This window comes from Triturus cristatus, chromosome 3_1 (assembly GCF_964204655.1).
Source record: "Triturus cristatus chromosome 3_1, aTriCri1.1, whole genome shotgun sequence".
NCBI classification, from domain to species: Eukaryota; Metazoa; Chordata; class Amphibia; order Caudata; family Salamandridae; genus Triturus; species Triturus cristatus.
In genome coordinates, this window is record NC_140583.1 from 734,620,084 (window position 1) to 734,633,999 (window position 13,916).

The following is a 13,916-nucleotide window of genomic DNA, read 5'->3' on the forward strand; positions in this document are numbered from 1 at the left end:
ATGCAGTGGGAATACAATAACAAATATACGAGAAGGGGATCAGGAATATACAGAGCCAGATCATATCCTTAAGGTTTACCAAAAATTGTATAAGGAGGGGATTAGGGCATATACTGCTAGTCTGGAGTTTGAAGATATAGGCCCTCAGCTGGCTGAGCAGGATAGAGCAGTTCTGGATAATGATCTGGTAATAGGGGAAGTGGTGGAAGCACTACAGGGTTTAGCAGCAGGGAAGGCCGCGGGGCCTGATAGTATCCCGCTTGAATTATATAAATGCATACAGGACGTAATAGCCCCCTTGCTGCTGGATTTATTTAATGGTATAATTTGTTCCGGGGAAATGCCAGAATCCTGGAAAGAAACAAATATTATTGTGTTTCATAAAAAAGGCAAGCCTAAAGAAAATCCTGGTTCGTATCGTCCAATATCCCTCATAAATACCGACACAAAGATCTATGCTAAGGTTTTGGCTAAAAGGCTAGGAGGGGTCATTGGGAATCTGGTTTCCCCGTGGCAGCATGACTTTATTCCAGGCCGAGGTACAACAGACCATATTAGGCGGGCCATCACGTTGTTTGATGTGCAGGCTGTCACGGGGGGGACGGATGGTCATGATCCTTCTGGACGCAGAAAAGGCCTTTGATCGCGTCACTTGGAAGTATTTGTGGGGGATATTGGAACGAAGGGGCTTTGGCCCTAAAATAATGAGAGCTATTAAGGCTATGTATGCCGATCCTAAGGCTAGAATCCAGCTGATGGGAGGTAGTTCAGAAAAAGTCTTTATTTCGTGGGGGACACAACAGGGTTGCCCCTGCTCACCAATCCTGTTTGCTCTGTATATTGATCCGCTTGTAAGGAAAATACTAGGATGTGAGGATATTAAGCCAATAGTTTGTAAGGGGTTTGAAACCAAGCTGCTGGCCTATGCAGATGACCTAGCCATAACTACCCTAGAACCAGAATCAGCCTTGGCAGCTATTCAGGGATAGCCACGGAATTTGGACGATGCTCGGGGTATCTCTTGAATGAAAGCAAGACCCAGATAATACTCTACCAATAACATTAGAAGGCAGGATGGAAGGTATTCAGATTCAGCGATTTATTTAGGGGTTAAGATAAGTTCTGCAACTGATACAATTATTAAAGATAATTTTACCCCGTTGGTAACATCATTTGCTGTAGATTTAAAAAGAATAGACGCATTACATCTGTCTATAATAGGGAGAGTCAATGTGTTCAAAATGACTATGCTTCCCAAAATATTGTATCTCTTTCGTTCTATCCCGTATGTGATTGGGGAAGGCATGATAAAATCTATAGAGGCGGTATTTATGAATTTTATCTGGCAGTATGGTAAAATACGGCGGTCCATGAAATATCTGTCTCTCCCACAGGAAAAGGGAGGGTTGGCAGTTCCCAATATCAGATTCTATCAATGGGCCTGTCTATTAAGTCAGATGGCAATATTATTTGACTCTGCTACAAATTCGTCTGATACCCCCTTTGGGAATCTGAATCCCCCATCCATCTTCGAACTGCTCCTGGGCAGAGAAGCCTCTGGGCTCCTGCTGCTTAAAACTGATAGGCGTTATTATAATAAAAAGCAATATAAGGTTCTAGATAGTGTTTGGGAAGTCTGGAAATTAGTACAAAGAACAATGGCAATCCCGAAAATTAACTATTATACATCTCTTTGGAATTCCAGTATTTTCCCGCAATTTAGTAATGATAGGATGGGGAGGGTGTGGGAGAAGCAAGGAGTTAGAAGAATAGGAGATATATTTGAAGGGGATAATTTGATGAGCTTCGATAATATTAAACGGAAATTCGATGTCCCGGGTAACCAAGGCTTTAAATTTGTACAAAATCATCAAACTTTGAAGGGTATTAGACCATGGATACCCCCAGGAGGCAGAATTAATATGATTGAATATCTTTTAGGAGGTGGAACGAAAATTAAATTAATATATAGATCTTTATTATCAAGTATACAAGACGATTTGGAAAAATTTGAGGCCTCCTGGATGACAAAGCTAGAAAATCCTGATGTTGATCTAGATAAAGCATTGCAATTAGCTGGGAAACTGTTCCGCTCCACAAATTTGGGAGCCCAACATTACAAAACCCTTTTTAATTTGTATTTTACTCCAGCCAAATTATATGACTGGGGTAAAAGGGGCGATGATAAATGTCCAAGGTGTCTGGAAGGGCCTGCCAACCTGCTGCATATGTTCCACCAATGCGATAAACTGAATGGAATTCGTGGGGAGATAGAGAACTTCTGGGAGGGCCGGTTAGGAGTTAAGGTCAATCTATCCCCCACCTTAATGATAATATGAACTGACAGCAACCTGGGTCTCAACAAGGAGGCTGAAGCCTTTGTTTTTATATGCGTGGCGGTCCTCCGAATATTGCTAGCAGCAGGCTGGAAAGACACTGTAGCACCCTCCTTCCAGATGTGGTTGGCTAGACTCTTGGGGATTCATAATATTGAATCCTCTCTATACATTCGGAGAGGTAGGAAGATGAGGGAGCTGGGGCTGGATATTTGGGCCCCTATTAAGGGCTGGAGGGATTCCCGTTTATAAATTAAGCTAATGTTGAATATTATGGGCTGTGATGAATTTAAGAGGTATTAAGCCTTTAGGGGTTCTGAAGGCTACGGGGTATTTATCTTCTGGTCCAACTACGATATTTTTGTAGTAATATTGTGTATATATTTGAAGTACCCCTTAACCTGTGTATAGAAAGCGAGATTCTATTCTAATTGTGTATGAGTTTACATTTTTCTATTTTGTATATAATGTATTGACTATTGATTGCATCAGGTATTTAATAAAATAAAATAAATAAATAAAAAAGAAACCAGAACTGGGAATTTCAGTCGCTTTTAGGCTCTCCACTGTAACATACATTTTCCTTTATCAGAAGTTTTTTTAAGGAAACTGTTAATGTGTATTTAATAAGACACATTAGACTGGGACCTTAGAAGCTATCCATAGCGTACCTTGCCAAACGACTTTTAAGAAAGAGCGTGTAGCTCTGCCTTCATTTCCTATGGGCGTGCACTGCAACTCTGCACAGTAGTCAGAGGCTGTGGTCTTGAACCATTCTCAGTGACTACTACTCCAGCCCCCAGTACCATGGTGAAGTGTGTCCACCTCGGCCACACTCCAGTGCTTTCCAAAGAACCTAAACTCAAGTTTCATATGTGAAGTATAACAACAGCAACAAATCTTTAAACCACATAGGCTCAGTGAACTTTATACGTATTAAGGGGGTGGAGCTGTAGATGTTTGCGATGTATTATTATTTTTTTTTTAAATGAAGTAGCCGTGAAAACTCATTCTTTTATTATGATTTATGCCATGGTTCCACAAGTGATGCAAAGTTGACATATTCTTGGCTCATACACTTTCTGTATTAGCCTGCCATTTTATTCCTTGATATTCAAACAGCTAAAATGCAACTCTGTGGATTAAAGACATGGCCCTTAAAGGGCTTTCCAAACCCAGCCACAAATATCTGAGCTTCCACTCAAACCTCCTCAATATTCAACAAAGAGTGAAAGTTAAAACTTCGAAGCCACCAGGTGACCATTCATAGCATATATCATTCATTCCTGCAAACTTACCTTTCGGGTGAGGAGTAGTCGTAAGTCATGAAGCTGAAACTGTCCACCAATGGGGCCAGCTGCTCAAACTCTTTCCTCCCAAACATGCCCAACTGGTTGGTCCTACAGGAAAAGCAAAAAGCTGCATTACATTACATGAAACTTAACTTTATTTAATGACGTTCCGGTATTCCCCATTTCTAGCATTTCACAATCTGACAGCTCATTAAATCTTATTTGGGCTCATCCACAGAAGCCTGGCAGTGGCCTGACGGGTATCTGAACAGTTCTATCACAGCCAAGACAGGAGTGCCACGTGAGAACACAGACTGGAACCAGCATTCCATTTTCAGAGTCTTCTGCAGTAGACCCACCCATGCTCACACCCCTGCTAATCAAAACGTCATAAAACACTAACCAAGTACGACAGCTTCCCCTCTAAAGACGACATTAGAGCACTTAAAAAAATAAATCAGTAGTAGTTTGTAACAGTTTACAGGAAGTGACTGCAACACAAAACAGGTATTAAACGAGCCAGAGACGTGGTGCATACAACAGACTGTGCAGACCCCACACTTCTAAATCCACAAGCGCAACAATGTTAAAAGAAAACCAACAGCACAAAACCGAAGTAGAGCCTGAATCACTAGTACCATCTATAATGTAGTTAGGCTAACTTAAAGAACATCACTATCTTCTTGTCAACTCAGATAAGAACTTGGTGGCCCCAAAAGTCTTTTGGCCCGAGCTTTCGGATGTATATCTGCAGTATATATATATCTCAGTTTGATCTCTACAATATATCATGTCTTGGTGTCTGTTGTACCTACTGCTCAGCCAGTGTCAGTGTTGTGTGGAATGTTGGTGTGGATGATGCTGCGGAATGTTGGGTGAGTGAGGCTGGCAGTTGGAGAATGGGCTGAGCAGCAGCAAGGCTGCTCCTGGTGGGGCTCTCTGTACCTTTTATCTGGATCCATCTACTTGAATAAATACTACCTTAAGTTTACCTGGAACTGGATCTTCTTTCCTTGACAACATTTTGGCGACTTTACTGGAAAGAACCTGCGTGAACCACCTGTTTGTACTGTAACAATCAAGCTTTAAAGTATCTGGATATCCATGAAGTTGAACTTGTAGAAGCTGGCAGCCCTGAGCCCCACCAGTGACCTCTAGACCGGTCGGCCCAAACGTGAGTGTGCCAGTTCCTGCTGGACTTTTGCTCTTCCAGTTAGCTGTAACCTTGGAAGAGGTGTCCGTGTCTTATTACCTTGGGAGAGAGTCTCCATCAATAGGAGTTCCCAGAAGAGCAACAAGAAGAGCGTTTGGGGTGCTGCCACTTGTGGAGGTGTCCCAGTCGTGTGGTGTAACAGCCCCAGGAATTACCTTGGGAGAGTGTCTCCATCAATAGGAGTTCCCCGAGGTGCAACAAGAAGTGCATTTGGGGTGCTGCCACTTGAGGAAGTGTCCCTGTCAGGAAGAGCAACAAGTTCACTGGGCTCTGTGTGGAAGTGTCACTAGCTAGTGTCTCATGAGCCCGTGTCACTAGCAGCATTGTGGTGGTGGTGTTCCCTCACTTCGTGTGGGGTAGAACTGCAAGTTTCCAGAGCCCATGTTTGAAAGTTCAGTTGAGAAGAGTCCTGTATGGGGATGAAGGACGAGTTCCCAGAGTCTGTGTTCTGTGAAGCAACTGGTGAGAGGAGTTTTTCCGTGTTTGGAAGTGTCCCTAGGAAGGGGAGTTTCCTCGTTCCACATTGGGGAGTGCGTCAAGGAGAGGCAGTCCCCAGAGGTCGCTTTTGGTTGTGTCAAAATTAAGAACGTCCCCTCACTCCATGTGGAGAAGAGTGTCTTGGGAGGTGCAACTAGGAAGCGGTGTTCCCCTGTTCGTGTGGGGAAGCCCATCATCAGTGGTGCAACTAGGAGGAGTGTTGTCCCTGAACCAGCTGTTTGATGTTAGGTGCCGTGTTTGTAACCTCTGCTCCTGTCTAAACTGTTCATTCCTTTGCCTCACATTTTGAAAACTCAGACTTTCAACTGTCACCAACCTAAAACCGCCTCTTTGCGTTCATTGGTGTTGGCGTGAGCCCTGTCTTCGTCTCGCACAGCGTCCCTGCAGCTACCACTCTGTCATGCACGGACATGCCGGGAGCTACCCGGCTCTATGTCGTTCTCTGTGCCTTCAACGTCCCTTCATTTTCCTCAGAAAGCAGAAATCCAGCAACTACGCTTTCATGTCATCGGGGTCAGCATTTGGAAGATTCAGAGGGAAGCCTCAGTACCAGCAGCGTTGTCCAGTTTTACGGTGCACTGATTTTCCGATGCACAGTTTCCCAGTGCATTTTAAGCTTCGTGTTTCTGGCTCGGAGTCCATTACCTGTTCACACGCCCTTATCTTGTAGAGAAGCTTGTGAGGTGTATTCTGTTATCTCTTCTTTCGCGACTTTAGACTCCCTCGTTTCTGATTACCTTTGTCTTTGCTTGGAGGAAATGTTGTAAAAATTGTTGTGGGGCTTTGATCTTAACGCAGCATATGTTCTTATAGCATTGTAGTCTTCTTATTGCTACGGTTTGTCATTAGTTTTGTTTCTCTCTGGGTGTTGATGGCTACATCTCTCTTTTATCACATTTTGTTTCCTTTGGGAGTATGTGTGAGTTCGCTCTGAGAAACCCCTTGTCGTTGTTGTGGGAGCTCTTTCTTCTCTCACTGTTGGGGGTGCATGTGTGAGGGCTCTCTATTGCAGAGTTTCTCTAGCCTATCACTACTGTTGTGGTTGTCGGTTGACATAATGTTGTCACCTTTGCGGGCTATGTCTTTGAGTTGACCCCTTGGGATTGTCGTGGGAGTATGTGTATCTCTCACTGTTGGGTGTGTGTGTGAGAGAAGGTTCTTTGATTCAGGGCCTCTCTAGCCTACCACTAATTATGTGGTTGTGGATTGACACAATGTTGTCACCTTTGTGGGCTATGTCTTTGAGTTGACCCCTTGTTGTTGTCGTGGGAGTATGTGTATCTCTCACCGTTGGGGGGTGTGTGTGAGAAGTCTCTCTGTTGCATAGCCTCTCTGGCCTACCACTTTTTTGTGGTTGTGGGTTTACATTGGTTGGTCACTCTTGTGGGAGTTGGGTACGAGTCGACTTTGTCTTGAGTCACTCATGTTTTCCACCTTTGCGTGGTTGGTAGGTGAATCGCTCTTCACCTTTAGCTTTGGCATTGTTGCTAAGGTTTTTCTGTTTGCTTGTCCTCTCTTTCCTTCCTCCCTTTAGCTTGAAGGTTTGTCCTAATTTGAGCATGTGTTTGCTGTGGTGTGTTTTCCTCTGCACCGTTGTGGTTTATTCCCCTCTGTGTTCACGTCATTTCGGCCTGGCCAGCCGGCATGTTTGTGGCTCAAGGGGTTGGTTGGTTGTGCTTTGGACAGTCTGCTGGTTTGTTTGTTTTGTGTGGAAAGGAAGTGGATGTGAGTAGGGGTTGTCTTTCTGCATTAAGATTGATTTTTCCTGTCCTGTTTGTTATTTTCATCATTGTGAGTACATGGGTGGGCATTGCCGTTTTTACTATTGCATTATGTTGTCATTTATGCTATGTTTCACCTTCTACTATGCATTTCTGCATCTTTGAGGTTATCTTGTTAACCTATTTTACTGTGTTTTCCTTGCTTTTCATCCTATCTGGTTTGCCGTTAACCATCTTCAGATCGTTGCAATAGATCCTTTCAGTTTTCTGTGCATGTTATTTTTACCATTGTGTGCTTTTTCCTTGGACCACTGCATTGTGTGTTTGTAAACCATGAGGAAGGGAGAAGTGTTGTACCTGCTGCTCAGCCAGTGCGAGTGTTGTGTGGAATGTTGGTGTGGATGACGCTGCGGAATGTTGGGTGAGTGAGGCTGGCAGTTGGAGAATGGGCTGAGCAGCAGCAAGGCTGCTCCTGGTGGGACTCGCTGTACCTTTTATCTGGAACCATCTACTTGAATAAACACTACCTTAAGTTTACCTGGAACTGGATCTTTTTTTCATTACAACAGAGTCATTGTTCGGTCTTATGCTCCATCCTATGCATCTGGGGGTTAGCCACACATCTTTTGGCTAGTGATGGAGCAGGTAAAGCAAAATGTTGTATACCTCCTCTATTTTGCATGAAAATACTAATTACGTAATCGATTTTTAGTTTTATTTGAATTAACTGTTTGCTGTGTTATACTAACCAACAACGTGCAGTTTTGGTAAACACGAATTACACGCGGGACTCATTGCTATTTGCATGGCAGAATAACTCTAATAACTAATTGTTGTACGCCTATTAACAGTAGTATGTGTGATAATAGAATATTGCATGAATTATGTTGCTTTGGTGACGTTTACGTTCCTGTTGATGCCAAATGCTGAGTATTATTGCTTTAAATGTCGCTATGAGCTAGGAAAATACTAATACATAAAGGGATTAGTGTGGGTTTAACATTAGAATCTTCATTTTCGCATATTAATTATTCTTTTGTGTTTGTTTTGCTTAAGTTGGCATTCGGCCTACCAAACCATGACATTCAAAATGGAGTTCAGAAGTGGCCACCGTCTCGTGAGTGCGATGTCTACTGCGCAGATTTGGATGGCTCCGTAGATCTCCAGGCAATCTCAAGTCAGAGCACAGTGTTCCTGGTCAAGGATAGGAACATCTAGGATTGCCAAACTTCAGTCAGTGAAGCTCGTTCGGAGGAAACAATGGTCACACACAACCAGAATCAACAATGTTGCATGAGTATGACATAGATCGAGGAAGTGACCCAGCAGAATTCTCTGAGAACCCAAGCCGGTGGGAAAACATGAATATTTTGCAAATTTCACCAAAATGGACCAATCATCTACTTCATAGCCTAAGAAATGTTTCATGTTACCCAGAATTTAATTATAAAAAGGGTAGTAGAATAGGGAGTTACCACCATATTCCCACTTCCACCTTTTACCCCCCGACCATTACCCACAGACGACGACAAACGAGCTACAGACTGATATGCTTGCACGATCTTTGGTCCTTTGGAGATCTTTGGAACTGTGTCGTGCAGAGCAAAGAACTTTCCCAGACTTTTGAGTCTTGGCCTGCTTTCTATTTGGACAATTGAGCAAAGAATTTGGTTTATGCAGAGCCAATTGAATTAGAAAAGACTCCGATAGCAAGAATAGGTAAATATAAAATGTCATGAAATTTGTATTGATTGACTGAAATTCAAATTTTGATTGACCGAAATGCTAATTTTATGATTGCAAACTAAATTTTAGATAAACAAAATATTAATTAACAGAAATAATGGGTTTGTGGTTCTTCCAGTAGGTTACTAGAGGATTCTGAAGCTTTAAATGTGTTTTAGCTGGTTCTAAATCACCATCAACCAGTCCAACTAATTCGTCCATCGACCAAGTGGTGGAGTGCCTTGATGTTAAGGTTAGGATCCTATAGGTGTGATGTAAATATGTATATTCTGTAATAAATTTTCTTTTCCTATAGGTAATAAGGTACACTCCCACATTTCCAGCAGATACACCATTCCTCCTGTGTGCAGAGTCGTGAGAGAAACGTATGAGTGTTGGTGTTATGGGCCCCACCAATGAATGCGTGTGTGAATGAATTAGCGTGACGACGGGTCTGTGACGCAGGGAGGTGATGTCAATTTGTCCCAGTTTCACGCTGGATCACTAGCACCAATGCCAAGGAGACAAAGCACCAGGATACTGTCAGGAGTTCATCTGTAGCCCCCCCTCCCTCCTGATGCTAATGGGGAATGGGGGCAGGGGAGCTTCACCATATCACCTATCAACACAAACATCTTGGCCCAATGTCTGATTGCTTTGGGACACGGCCATGCCACAAGGAAAAAAAAGTGAGTACACCATCCCAAACTTCTTAAACTCTACTTCACTATTGGGGGTACATTTTGCTATTCTCTGTAGGGTATGCCAATGCTGATGTACAAACTTAAATTGAATCAGTTTAGGTCCGCAAGTGGTGTCCTTAACTCGGGCGCAGCTGTAAGACCAGCGTTTATCAGTCGCTAACACCCCAATTCGACCTCCCACTCCTACCTACTCTTCAAGGGGGGGCCCAAGTGCTCCAGAAGCAACCTTAGAGATTAGAAAGGAGACGGATTTACCCATTTAAGTCCTCTGTATAAACTTAAAGAATTATAAACAAGCATTGGCATAGCCAATAGGTCTCGCCTTTGGGACCTTATAAGTGTTTAGACATGCAACAGTTGCATAACTAAATACTTATAAGGTCCCAATAGCGAGACCTATTGGCTATGCCAAGCGGCCGTGCGGCCGCGAAAGTAAAAGTAACCTCGGTCAAGCGAAGCGCGCGTGGCCGCGCACATGCACTGTAGCTGTAGGCTGGCCTGGTAGCACTTTTTGGAGCCCTCTCAATAAGTCTCGCCAGACCAGTGCATGCGCTGGGTCAGGCGAGACCTAAAAATTCATCAGTGAGGTTGGGAACTTCTGTAAACACTATTTTCGTAGGAGATCAAAGTTAGTAGCAAAAAGCATCGCTAAAGGCATACTACCTCTTTTAAGCTTATAATTTCAAAAGCCAATACACGTCCTAATTCAGAAGAGGTCAGCGAGCGTTGTTATGCCTTCGGTACTCAAAATTTAGCAGCGGAAATCTCCAGTATAGGAGGGAGTAGCCGGTAGATTAATACTTGTCGTAATGGGGATCAAGGCATAACATAGCTGCAATACCGCAACAATTCCCACCATGCTTTACACGTCATCCCAACAGCATCCACATAATCTGCCATACCATATGAATGCACAACTAACTAAGAGTGATCTGGGACGCACTAATGTGTATTCAATAACCGCATGTATCAGTGTTGTTTGTCTGGTACACCAATATTTAATATGGTGTGCCTGTGCACAACATATAAATTGGAGGACAGAAAGACGGACATCTCTCATGGCACACCCATTGCACTCGGTGCTGCTTACCTTTCCTTACAATCAATTAAATGAGTATGTGTCTTAACTGCCTGAAAAAATCCAAAGGTATTTGTACAGGAATGTTTGCGAACAACTATAAAAATGATTCCAATATCATCATTTTGGTAAGGGAGATGCGACCCAACAGGGAAATCAGTAAATGTATCCAGCATTTAGCCCGACCTCTCAAAGGACGGATCCAAAATTACACACAATTAACTCAGCAGAGTCCCTAGTAATACGAGCATTTTCAGTGCAATGGGTCTCGCATTAGTGTACGTTTGAGCTATTGGCGTTGCATTGTTATTTAAAATGCCAATAGCTTAATGTTTCAGTAATGTAAGAATTTACGTGTTACGTGGCCAACAGTGCTAACATTGTACAATGTGAGCAACCGTCCGAAACAAGGAAAGGTCAAGCGGGGAGGTGGTGGGGCGGGGATAAGCTGCAAAGTGGAAGGCTGTTGGGAGATGGAGGATGGAACAGGTGACCTCAGAAAACAGCGCCGTGCCAACAAAAATGAACAACAAGCTTGGCGTACCGCACTTTATAAATAAAAAAAATAAAGAATAAAAAAGATTTTAGCGAGCCACGCTATAAGAAAGCGTAACAACACATGTAACAGGGGCAATTCGTATGAATGGGACAAGAGGAGAAAAGGTGGTACTAAGGAGGGACCAGACATGAAATTACCCCAAAGAAACAAAAACATTTGGAAAAGACAGTCAAAGGAGCCAATTAGAAACATGGGCGGAGGGGGCGTGGCTTGGACGCCGATCAAGATGGCCGCTTAGACCCGGAGCTCCGCCGCATCGGGATGGACCCGGAGTGATTATAACAGTCTTCTAGTGCTTTCGTCAACCCCACGGAGACGGTCCAGCTAGCGGAATGTGATGTGTATCTGGGGAGCCAAGGGTGATCCCTTTCGCGCCCGGAACACGCTATCTTCATCGCGCTGAATGCGCTCCTCAGAACGCCCGCCATTTTGTCGCCTCAGCGCTACTCGCCTGTAACCGGCGCGCGCACCTGGAACTGCAAGTTCTTCCCATGTTCTCAGACGCGCTCTGCTCTCCATGACAATGTGCAGTAATTCCTACTTGCCAACGGCTTATTCAAGGGACAGCTGCATGAAGGACTCATTACAACTTCCCTGGTAGGTGAATATCTCGGTGGTTTTGAGCTGCACCCTGAGGATTACATATCTACTTTAACCCTCCAGAGAAATGATTTAATTTGTTTTCTACGCTATTGTGGCGCTTGGAGATGGATTTTACATCAGGGGATCTTTCTCTGTGACTCATATACACTTTTAAGGATACCTCTCCCAAACCTTATGTGGTACTAAACGTGTTATTGGGCAACGTTATTTGACCGCTCACTATGTGTGGAAACGCCTCCTAATATCTCCTCACATCACTTTCAGACCCGGAGTTTTTCCATGACTTCTCCAAGTCTCTTCTACTATTTTTGATAACCACTGGGCTATTTGGATCTGGACCAGGCTTGCTGACATATTGACATTCCCTGCCTCTGAACCCAGACTGTTGTGTTGGCTTGCTTATTTGACCTTTGCTCACTATCACTGACACGTTTCAAGCCTCTATGGGCAAGCTTCGCAATCCGAAGTTTGTCTTTGTGCCTTCGAAGGCTCCGCCTTCCTCTGCCTCCTCCTCACCATCAGGCCATTCTCCTCATTCTCCTTCCATAGAGCAAATGGCGACAGCAGGTCCCTCCTGCTCTTCTTCAGCACAATCTTCTTCCAGTAAGTCTTCTCCTCCTGCCTCCTTACCTAAGCGCATGAAGCCGGACGCCTCTCCTCCTCCTCCTGAATCATCTCCACCCCCTATCTCTATGGAGTTGATACTTGAGGAGATTCGCGCTTTGCGCCCATTCGTGGAGGAGACTAACGCTAAGATGCAGCTTTTTGAGGACAAATGGTCAACTATGGAGGCCCGAGTTTCTTCTGTTGAGCAGCAGATCCCAGAAATCCAGTCAAATTCCCATCGCATTTCCTCTTTGGAGAAGTCTCTTCTTACCCTTCAGCAGCATGCTGAGGACTTGGAAAACAGAAACAGGAGGAATAACCTGCGCGTTTATGGCCTGCCGGAATCCTTGGAGGGGGATGATCCTGTCACGTTCTTCTCTTCTTTCCTCCTGAAATTGTTGGACCTTCCTGCTACCACCTCTCTTAGTATCCAACGAGCCCATAGACTTGGTCCTCGTTCCTCCTCTTCCACCAAACCGCGGGGGGTCATTATCCTCTTTCTTAAATTTACGGACCTCCTCCTGATCCTCTCCACAGCTCGAGCGAAACGCCAAATATCTTGGATGGGTCAGAGAGTCTATCTCTCTCAGGATGTCTCTGGTGCCACTGCTGCCAGAAGAAAAGAATTTCTGTCTCTTCGTGCTCCCCTACGTTCTATGGGAGCTAGATATGGCCTGTTTCACCCTTGTACCTTCAAGGTAACTCACCAGAACAATACTTGGACTTTTCAAGACCCGGCTGAGCTCAAGAAATTCATCCACACTCAGACTACCGCTGGCATGGACACATCCAATCCGCCTACTGGTTGATTATTTACTTGTTTGGTCTTTTCTCCTTACAGGTTTTTGCTGGACTTTTTTCCTCCTTAGTTGATTCTCCTTCTATCTGATGTGATTACATAATGGTTGTCGTTTGGGGTTTCTGTTTTTTGCATACAATTGTTTGTTTGTGTACTGTTTACCTCCCCATGACCCCTGCATAACATGTTTCTTTTTCCTTCCCCTAGATCCTCTGTTTGACCAACCCTCTTGTAGTCCTCTTCATACCACTTGATCCGTCTTCCTCATAATCCGTCCTGTTGCGGTGGGTTGTTGCTCTCCGGCTCGGAGGGCTGTTCTTGTCGAATCCTCCCACACCCCATCGTCGTCATCTTGTCATCTCCCTTCCCCCTTCAGGTATGTTTTCTTCAGTCGTCCGTTTTGGATATGTACTGTCTCTTCTTCTTCTCCTCTTTTTCTCCCCTTTCTTTCCTCTCCTCTTTCCTTGCTCTTTTTTTTCTTCACCATCTCCTTCGACTTTCTTTTGTCCTGCTCTTGTCTTTCCCCCGCTCGTTATTCCCCTTTGTGGCGTTTTTGGTTTCATCCCTTTTCTCTGTTCCTGGCACATTTTATTGTGATTTAATTTAAAGTTATTTCATGGAATGTGAAAGGCTTTGTCAGCCCTATTAAGCGGCAGAGAGTGCTTTCCCATCTAGCCTCTTACACCCCTGACTTAGTTCTTTTGCAAGAGACCCATCTCTCTGAGGCGGAGTCTCTTAAGTTAAAAAGAGGTTGGGTGGGAACGGTTTTATTTTCTCCTACC

At 44.1% G+C, this 13,916-nt stretch overlaps 1 protein-coding gene across 1 annotated transcript in view; it reads right to left on the reverse strand.

Annotated features, from left to right (window-relative positions):
• CHID1 (chitinase domain containing 1) overlaps positions 1-13,916 on the reverse strand; it is a 1,360,135-nt gene that overhangs the window by 688,052 nt on the left and 658,167 nt on the right. The window contains exon 10 of the mRNA XM_085644891.1: positions 3,635-3,736. Coding sequence (XP_085501017.1) covers positions 3,635-3,736 — 102 coding nt within the window. The remainder of the gene's footprint in view (positions 1-3,634; positions 3,737-13,916) is intronic.